We start from the raw sequence: 9,384 nt of genomic DNA on the forward strand, positions 1-9,384 counted from the left end.
TAGTTGAGAATCCCTAATGTACTGGTTGATGATCCCTGCTCTACTGGTTGATGATCCCTGCTGTACTGGTTGATGATCCCTGCTGTACTGGTTGATGATCCCTGCTGTACTGGTTGATGATCCCTGCTGTACTGGTTGATAATCCCTACTGTACTGGTTGATGATCCCTGCTGTACTGGTTGATGATCCCTGCTGTACTGGTTGATGATCCCTGCTCTACTGGTTGATGATCCATGCTGTACTGGTTGATGATCCCTACTGTACTGGTTGATGATCCCTAATGTACTGGTTGATGATCCCTGCTGCTGAATCTAGTTGAGAATCCCTAATGTACTGGTTGATGATCCCTACTGCTGAATCTAGTTGATGATCCCTAATGTACTGGTTGATGATCCCTGCAGCTGAATCTAGTTGATGATCCCTGCTGTACTGGTTGATGATCCCTACTGTACTGGTTGATGATCCCTGCTGTACTGGTTGATGATCCCTGCTGTACTGGTTGATAATCCCTACTGTACTGGTTGATGATCCCTGCTGTACTGGTTGATAATCCCTACTGTACTGGTTGATGATCCCTGCTGTACTGGTTGATAATCCCTACTGTACTGGTTGATGATCCCTACTGTACTGGTTGATGATCCCTGCTGCTGAATCTAGTTGATGATCCCTAATGTACTGGTTTATGATCCCTGCTGTACTGGTTTATGATCCCTGCTGTACTGGTTGATAATCCCTGCTGTACTGGTTGATGATCCCTGCTGTACTGGTTGATGATCCCTGCTGTACTGGTTGATGATCCCTGCTGTACTGGTTTATGATCCCTGCTGTACTGGTTGATGATCCCTGCTGTACTGGTTGATGATCCCTGCTGTACTGGTTGATGATCCCTGCTGTACTGGTTGATGATCCCTGCTGTACTGGTTGATAATCCCTACTGTACTGGTTGATGATCCCTGCTGTACTGGTTGATGATCCCTGCTGTACTGGTTGATAATCCCTACTGTACTGGTTTATGATCCCTGCTGTACTGGTTGATAATCCCTACTGTACTGGTTGATGATCCCTGCTGTACTGGTTGATAATCCCTACTGTACTGGTTGATGATCCCTACTGTACTGGTTGATGATCCCTGCTGCTGAATCTAGTTGATGATCCCTAATGTACTGGTTTATGATCCCTGCTGTACTGGTTTATGATCCCTGCTGTACTGGTTGATAATCCCTGCTGTACTGGTTGATGATCCCTGCTGTACTGGTTGATGATCCCTGCTGTACTGGTTGATGATCCCTGCTGTACTGGTTGATAATCCCTACTGTACTGGTTGATGATCCCTGCTGTACTGGTTGATGATCCCTGCTGTACTGGTTGATAATCCCTACTGTACTGGTTTATGATCCCTGCTGTACTGGTTGATAATCCCTACTGTACTGGTTGATGATCCCTGCTGTACTGGTTGATAATCCCTACTGTACTGGTTGATGATCCCTACTGTACTGGTTGATGATCCCTGCTGCTGAATCTAGTTGATGATCCCTAATGTACTGGTTTATGATCCCTGCTGTACTGGTTTATGATCCCTGCTGTACTGGTTGATAATCCCTGCTGTACTGGTTGATGATCCCTGCTGTACTGGTTGATAATCCCTACTGTACTGGTTGATGATCCCTGCTGTACTGGTTGATGATCCCTGCTGTACTGGTTGATAATCCCTGCTGTACTGGTTGATGATCCCTGCTGTACTGGTTGATGATCCCTGCTGTACTGGTTGATGATCCCTGCTGTACTGGTTGATAATCCCTACTGTACTGGTTGATGATCCCTGCTGTACTGGTTGATGATCCCTGCTGTACTGGTTGATAATCCCTACTGTACTGGTTTATGATCCCTGCTGTACTGGTTGATAATCCCTACTGTACTGGTTGATGATCCCTGCTGTACTGGTTGATAATCCCTACTGTACTGGTTGATGATCCCTACTGTACTGGTTGATGATCCCTGCTGCTGAATCTAGTTGATGATCCCTGCTGTACACGTTGATTCCATGTCGCAATCCGTTGAAGAATTACATTGAAACAACATTGGTTCAACCAGTGTGTGCCCAGTGGGTTGGGACACGTGATTTCTACTATTGCAATTTAACAATTTCTACTACTGCAATTTAACAATTTATACGACCGCAATTTAACAATGTAATTGTTCTGTAGGATGTTGGGAGTTTACAGTGGACCTGGGCATTTGTTCCCCAAAACCTCCTCACTAAACCCACTGTTCAATGTGACTTCCTCTGTCTGAGACCAAGGCTACTGTATGAGTAATGGTGGATATGGACCCAATGATGCTCCTCTGTCTCCCTATTTAATGTGTCCCATCACACTGAACATAATAGAACAGACATTCTGTCCTTGGGCTCTGTACAACGTCCTGTCTGTGTTGTGTAGACATGGTGGATGTCAGCTCAGTCAACGGGGCTCCTGCCTAAAGCACCCCCCCCCCCCCCCCCCCCCCCCAGTTAACCCAGGTTTGATTCCCGGCCATCGTAGCCAAACTCTTTTACAAAGTTGTTACAATGCATTTCCAGTATATTATATGCAAACTGAAGTCATAGAATTACAAATGCTGCAGCACTGCATCACCAGCCTGTGTTGAGTTTGCGTACTTGAAGTTATCGTTTATTTGTGTGTGAGTGCGTGTGCGTGTGTGTGTGTGATACAATTCCATATGGATAGGCGAGATAAGGTTTTGTCACTCATCATTTGACCAATGGGGCCCCCTTCAGGTTAGGAGGCTGTACTATCACAGCTCTGCAAAGGCCCCAAATACAGATCAGATTACATTTACATTTACATTTAAGTCATTTAGCAGACGCTCTTATCCAGAGCGACTTACAAATTGGTGCATTCACCTTAAGATATCCAGTGGAACAACCACTTTACAATAGTGCATCTAAAAGATGGTGAAAGTACAACTTTTAATCAGCAATTCAGATGCAACAGCAACAAAAAGATTCAGTAATTGGGGAATCATTAAAAATAGCATAGATAAATGTCTACCAAACTGACTGTAACTGAACATTAATCAAACACAGGAGATTGACGATCTTTCCATAAAACAGAAGTTATTTATTAATCCACTATACAGAGAAAACGGAAATTCCATTTTTTTTGCAAACACAATAGGTTACCCAACTACTCACACAAAATAGTTTATTTTATTATTATCCTCAAAGCAGTAGATTTGTAACCAAAGTTATACCAGTAATGGTCAGTATCAGGACTGGCTAATGTTGTCTAATCACATACATGGCTGTAACTTTAAAGACATTTAAATAGATATATGCAATACATTTTTCACTATGAAGGATTAGTATTTATTGTAAATACGGTGTAGCCAACAACTAAATCTAATTAAATGTTATAAGGAACTCTGGATAAGCCTGCACATCATTGAAGATTAAAAACGTGGTTGGAATGGAGGTGTTATCTGTGACACTGTCGTACAAGTCAGCACACCTCCCTGAAGGTTTGGCAGGGGGAATAATCCAGCCTGGGTGTCCCTGAGTGTAGTCTCCAACAAGAACCCTGGCCAGGTACATGCACTTGAACCCTTGTGCATCAGGTGGGACGTATCCTCTTGGTGAAAACAATGGGTTTACGGCGAAGTAAGATCCAATTGCAATTTCAGCTCCTGGAGAAAAACATTCTTGTTAATAGTTGAACATGTGTATTACACAAGGCTGATCAAAAATGTCCTTATTTTAGGCAGCACCTCTATTCCAGTAAAAGTACAGTACCAGTCAAAAGTTTGGACACATACTCATTCAAGGGTTTTTCTTTATTTTTAATATTTTCTACATTGCAGAATAATTGTGAAGACATCAAAACTATGAAATAACACATATGAAATCATGTAGTAACCAAAATAGTGTTAAACAAATCAAAATATATTGTAGAAAAAAGTTAAAATAAAGATACAGTGAGGGAAAAAAGTATTTGATCCCCTGCTGATTTTGTACGTTTGCCCACTGACAAAGAAATGATCAGTCTATAATTTTAATGGTAGGTTTATTTGAACAGTGAGAGACAGAATAACAACAAAAAAATCCAGAAAAACGCATGTCAAAAATGTTATAAATTGATTTGCATTTTAATGAGGGAAATAAGTATTTGACCCCTCTGCAAATCATGACTTAGTACTTGGTGGCAAAACCCTTGTTGGCAATCACAGAGGTCAGATGTTTCTTGTAGTTGGCCACCAGGTTTGCACACATCTCAGGAGGGATTTTATCCCACTCCTCTTTGCAGATATTCTCCAAGTAATTAAGGTTCCGAGGCTGACGTTTGGCAACTCTAACCTTCAGCTCCCTCCACAGATTTTCTATGGGATTAAAGTCTGGAGACTGGCTAGGCCACTCCAGGACCTTAATGTGCTTCTTCTTGAGCCACTCCTTTGTTGCCTTGGCCGTGTGTTTTGGGTCATTGTCATGCTGGAATACCAATCCACGACCCATTTTCAATGCCCTGGCTGAGGGAAGGAGGTTCTCACCCAAGATTTGACGGTACATGGTCCCGTCCATCGTCCCGTTGATGCGGTGAAGTTGTCCCTTTAGCAGAAAAACACCCCCAAAGCATAATGTTTCCACCTCCATGTTTGGCATTAGGGATGGTGTTCTTGGGGTCATAGGCAGTATTCCTCCTCCAAACACAGCGAGTTGAGTTGATGCCAAAGAGCTCCATTTTGGTCTCATCTGACCACAACACTTTCACCCAGTTGTCCTCTGAATCATTCAGATGTTCATTGGCAAACTTCAGACGAGCATGTATATGTATTCTTGAGCAGGGGGACCTTGCGGGCGCTGCAGGATTTCAGTCCTTCACGGTGTAGTGTGTTACCAATTGTTTTCTTGGTGACTATGGTCCCAGCTGCCTTGAGATCATTGACAAGATCCTCCCGTGTAGTTCTGGGATGATTCCTCACCGTTCTCATGATCATTGCAACTCCACGAGGTGAAATCTTGCATGGAGCCCCAGGCCGAGGGAGATTGACAGTTCTTTTGTGTTTCTTATAATTTGCGAATAATCGCACCAAATGTTGTCACCTTCTCACCAAGTTGCTTGGTGATGGTCTTGTAGCCCATTGCAGCCTTGTGTAGGTCTACAATCTTGTCCCTGACATCCTTGGAGAGCTCTTTGGTCTTGGCCATGGTGGAGAGTTTGGAATCTGATTGATTGCGTCTGTGGACAGGTGTCTTTTATACAGGTAACAAACTGAGATTAGGAGCACTCCCTTTAAGAGTGTGCTCCTAATCTCAGCTCGTTACCTGTATAAAAGACACCTGGGATCCAGAAATCTTTCTGATTGAGAGGGGGTCAAATTCTTATTTCCCTCATTAAAATGCAAATCAATTTATAACATTTTTGACATGCGTTTTTCTGGATTTTTTTGTTGTTATTCTGTCTCTCACTGTTCAAATAAACCTACCATTAAAATTATAGACTGATCATTTCTTTGTCAGTGGGCAAACGTACAAAATCAGCAGGGGATCAAATACTGTTTTCCCTCACTGTAAACCCTTGAATGAGTAGGTGTGTCCAAACTTTTGACTGGTACTGTACATCTTATCAAAATACCATGAGGAGAACTCCCATTCCTGTTTTCATACCATGTGTTCCTTCGTAGCTGCAATTGAGGCCATGATTGTTGATCTGACTGATGGAGTTTGAACTGGTGCCGTAGAAGAGCAGTCTCTCGTTGTTGTAGTGATCTGACTGATGGAGTTTGAACTGGTGCCGTAGAAGAGCAGTCTCTCGTTGTTGTAGTGATCTGACTGATGGAGTTTGAACTGGTGCCGTAGAAGAGCAGTCTCTCGTTGTTGTAGTGATCTGACTGATGGAGTTTGAACTGGTGCCATGGAAGAGCAGTCTCTCGTTGTTGTAGTGATCTGACTGATGGAGTTTGAACTGGTGCCGTAGAAGAGCAGTCTCTCGTTGTTGTAGTGATCTGACTGATGGAGTTTGAACTGGTGCCGTAGAAGAGCAGTCTCTCGTTGTTGTAGTGATCTGACTGATGGAGTTTGAACTGGTGCCGTAGAAGAGCAGTCTCTCGTTGTTGTAGTGATCTGACTGATGTAGTTTGAACTGGTGCCGTAGAAGAGCAGTCTCTCGTTGTTGTAGTGATCTGACTGATGTAGTTTGAACTGGTGCCGTAGAAGAGCAGTCTCTCGTTGTTGTAGTGATTGTTCTTCTCCTCCATCTGTTTCTTCTGTATCTGATAGTTCTTCCACAGTATCTCGTTCTGGACTTGTTCAATCTACCAATATGAGAAAAAAATACAACAAAAAGTTTGAATGTTATATATTTTTACTGAAGTGCCACAAGGGATTTTATGGACAGTAAGGAAATAACAACTGACATCTTTAACTGGTTTAGACAAAATTGCCAGCTAGGGAGTTGAGCTAGGTAGTGAAATTCAAGCAACAATTTACATAACCTCTTGCTTTTAACTCCAATATTCTCCAGTAACGACATGATCTTAAGTTTCCATTAACCTTAAATTGAACATACTTTAACAATGGTTAGGTTGATCCCTGTCTTCACACACTCAGCCTTCACATCATTGTATTCCCTGAATCTTGGAGACAGATTGACCAACTTTAAGAAGGAACCCTTCATGTCGTCCCAGTGTGTAGGCACTAAGGTGTCACCTGGACAGAAGACAGACAGTTCGGACAATTCATGGACAATTCATGGACAATTCATGACACAATAAAGGCTGTCATTAAAAAAGTATCAATTCTGTACATATTCCTACAGTATGGGCTCCTGAGTGGTACAGCGGTCTAAGGCACTGCATCTCAGTATAAGAGGTGTCACTACAGTCCCTGGTTCAAATCCAGGCTGAATCACATCCGGCCGTGATTGGGAGTCCCAAAGGGCAGCACACAATTGGCCCAGCGTCATCCGGATTTGGCCGGGGTAGGCTCTCATTGTAGATAAGAACTTATTCTTAACTGACTTGCCTAGTTAAATAAAGATTAAACGTTACAACATATTTAAACTAATTATGTTATATTAGATCTCACTGAGTTTAATACTTTAATTTATTTATACATTTAATTCATACAGATGAGAATATACACTGCTCAAAAAAATAAAGGGAACGCTTAAACAACACATCCTAGATCTGAATGAAATAAATAATCTTATTAAATACTTTCTTCTTTACATAGTTGAATGTGCTGACAACAAAATCACACAAAAATAATCAATGGAAATCCAATTTATCAACCCATGGAGGTCTGGATATGGAGTCACACTCAAAATTAAAGTGGAAAACCACACTACAGGCTGATCCAACTTTGATGTAATGTCCTTAAAACAAGTCAAAATGAGGCTCAGTAGTGTGTGTGGCCTCCACGTGCCTGTATGACCTCCCTACAACGCCTGGGCATGCTCCTGATGAGGTGGCGGATGGTCTCCTGAGGGATCTCCTCCCAGACCTGGACTAAAGCATCCGCCAACTCCTGGACAGTCTGTGGTGCAACGTGGCTTTGGTGGATGGAGTGAGACATGATGTCCCAGATGTGCTCAATTGGATTCAGGTCTGGGGAACGGGCGGGCCAGTCCATAGCATCAATGCCTTCATCTTGCAGGAACTGCTGACACACTCCAGCCACATGAGGTCTAGCATTGTCTTGCATTAGGAGGAACCCAGGGCCAACCGCACCAGCATATGGTCTCACAAGGGGTCTGAGGATCTCATCTCGGTACCTAATGGCAGTCAGGCTACCTCTGGCGAGCACATGGAGGGCTGTGCGGCCCCCCAAAGAAATGCCACCCCACACCATGACTGACCCACCGCCAAACCGGTCATGCTGGAGGATGTTGCAGGCAGCAGAACGTTCTCCACGGCGTCTCCAGACTCTGTCACGTCTGTCACGTGCTCAGTGTGAACCTGCTTTCATCTGTGAAGAGCACAGGGCGCCAGTGGCGAATTTGCCAATCTTGGTGTTCTCTGGCAAATGCCAAACGTCCTGCATGGTGTTGGGCTGTAAGCACAACCCCCACCTGTGGAGATCAGGCCCTCATACCACCCTCATGGAGTCTGTTTCTGACCGTTTGAGCAGACACATGCACATTTGTGGCCTGCTGGAGGTGATTTTGCAGGGCTCTGGCAGTGCTCCTCCTGCTCCTCCTTGCACAAAGGCGGAGGTAGCGGTCCTGCTGCTGGGTTGTTGCCCTCCTACGGCCTCCTCCACGTCTCCTGATGTACTGGCCTGTCTCCTGGTAGCGCCTCCATGCTCTGGACACTACGCTGACAGACACAGCAAACCTTCTTGCCACAGCTCGCATTGATGTGCCATCCGGGATGAGCTGCACTACCTGAGCCACTTGTGTGGGTTGTAGACAACGTCTCATGCTACCACTAGAGTGAAAGCACCGCCAGCATTCAAAAGTGACCAAAACATCAGCCAGGAAGCATAGGAACTGAGAAGTGGTCTGTGGTCACCACCTGCTGAACCACTCCTTTATTGGGGGTGTCTTGCTTATTGCCTATGATTTCCACCTGTTGTCTATTCCATTTGCACAACAGCATGTGAAATTTATTGTCAATCAGTGTTGCTTCCTAAGTGGACAGTTTGATTTCACAGAAGTGTGATTGACTTGGAATTACATTGTGTTGTTTAAGTGTTCCCTTTATTTTTTTGAGCAGTGTATAATAGAGTCACCTTTCAGTTGTTTTCTCAATAACTCCATTTCTCTTCTGCCCTTTATGTTGGAAGCTTTTCTGTGCAGGACATTAGCCTCATTATTAACATTGTGGTCTTGGTTCTGCCATCCTCCCAGACTGCTCAACAGGTAGACTGATCGTCTGACGTTCTCTTTCCTTTCCACAACCATGTCCCTGATGATTCCGTCTGCAGTAAGCACATCACGGCTCAGGCCCTCCAGACAGATCCGGGAGTCGGGGCCCATCATCTCCAGGCGGATCCTGACAGTCAGCTGGCTGATGTGTGGGTCCTTGATGATTCTCTCAGTTTGCTCCTTCATGATACGGTTTTCAACCCAGTGCCGGGTATGACTCACAGCTTGGGGGATCTCTGCACACAGTTGGAGCAAACTCCTCACCCTTGATGACAAAGTTCTCATTGCCAAAGCTTCCATCACTGGGTCCCATAAAGTCATCTATTTTGTGGAAGAAATGGCAGAAAAAAACATCAACACCATGATAAAACTTGTGTATTGTGGTTTACATTTAGACCTCACATTGTCTTCTACCTCACACACTTTCATATTCACTGACCTTTGACCTTGGTGAAAATGTCCTCCTCCACTCCCTCTCGTCCCCTTAGTAGCTGACTCATAACACTCACACACTCGTTCTCCA

At 44.1% G+C, this 9,384-nt stretch overlaps 1 protein-coding gene across 1 annotated transcript; it reads right to left on the bottom strand.

Moving 5' to 3' along the window:
- Window positions 1-3,400: 3,400 nt before the first annotated feature.
- On the bottom strand, window positions 3,401-9,047 carry LOC115167439 (protein mono-ADP-ribosyltransferase PARP15-like). Its single transcript, XM_029721852.1, has 5 exons — window positions 8,708-9,047; window positions 6,561-6,688; window positions 6,212-6,306; window positions 5,660-5,742; window positions 3,401-3,684 (listed from the first exon to the last, which is right to left on the bottom strand). Exons 1-5 carry the CDS (start codon window positions 9,045-9,047, stop codon window positions 3,401-3,403), a joined length of 930 nt encoding a protein of 309 aa, XP_029577712.1.
- Between the last annotated feature and the right edge of the window lie 337 nt (window positions 9,048-9,384).

Source organism: Salmo trutta, chromosome 29 (genome assembly GCF_901001165.1).
Source record: "Salmo trutta chromosome 29, fSalTru1.1, whole genome shotgun sequence".
Lineage (NCBI taxonomy): Eukaryota > Metazoa > Chordata > Actinopteri > Salmoniformes > Salmonidae > Salmo > Salmo trutta.

What these genes read in the sequence shown, in the direction of transcription:
- LOC115167439 (XM_029721852.1), bottom strand. Translation starts at nt 9,047, where the DNA reads ATGAAGGAGCAAACTGAGAGAATCATCAAGGACCCACACATCAGCCAG. An exon ending in AGGTGACTCTATTATACACT is followed by an intron (nt 6,689 to 8,707) that starts GCTCAAAAAAAT and finishes GTGACACCTTAG; the next exon opens with TGCCTACACACTGGGACGAC. An exon ending in CAGCTACGAAGGAACACATG is followed by an intron (nt 3,685 to 5,659) that starts GTATGAAAACAG and finishes GTTTTTCTCCAG; the next exon opens with GAGCTGAAATTGCAATTGGA.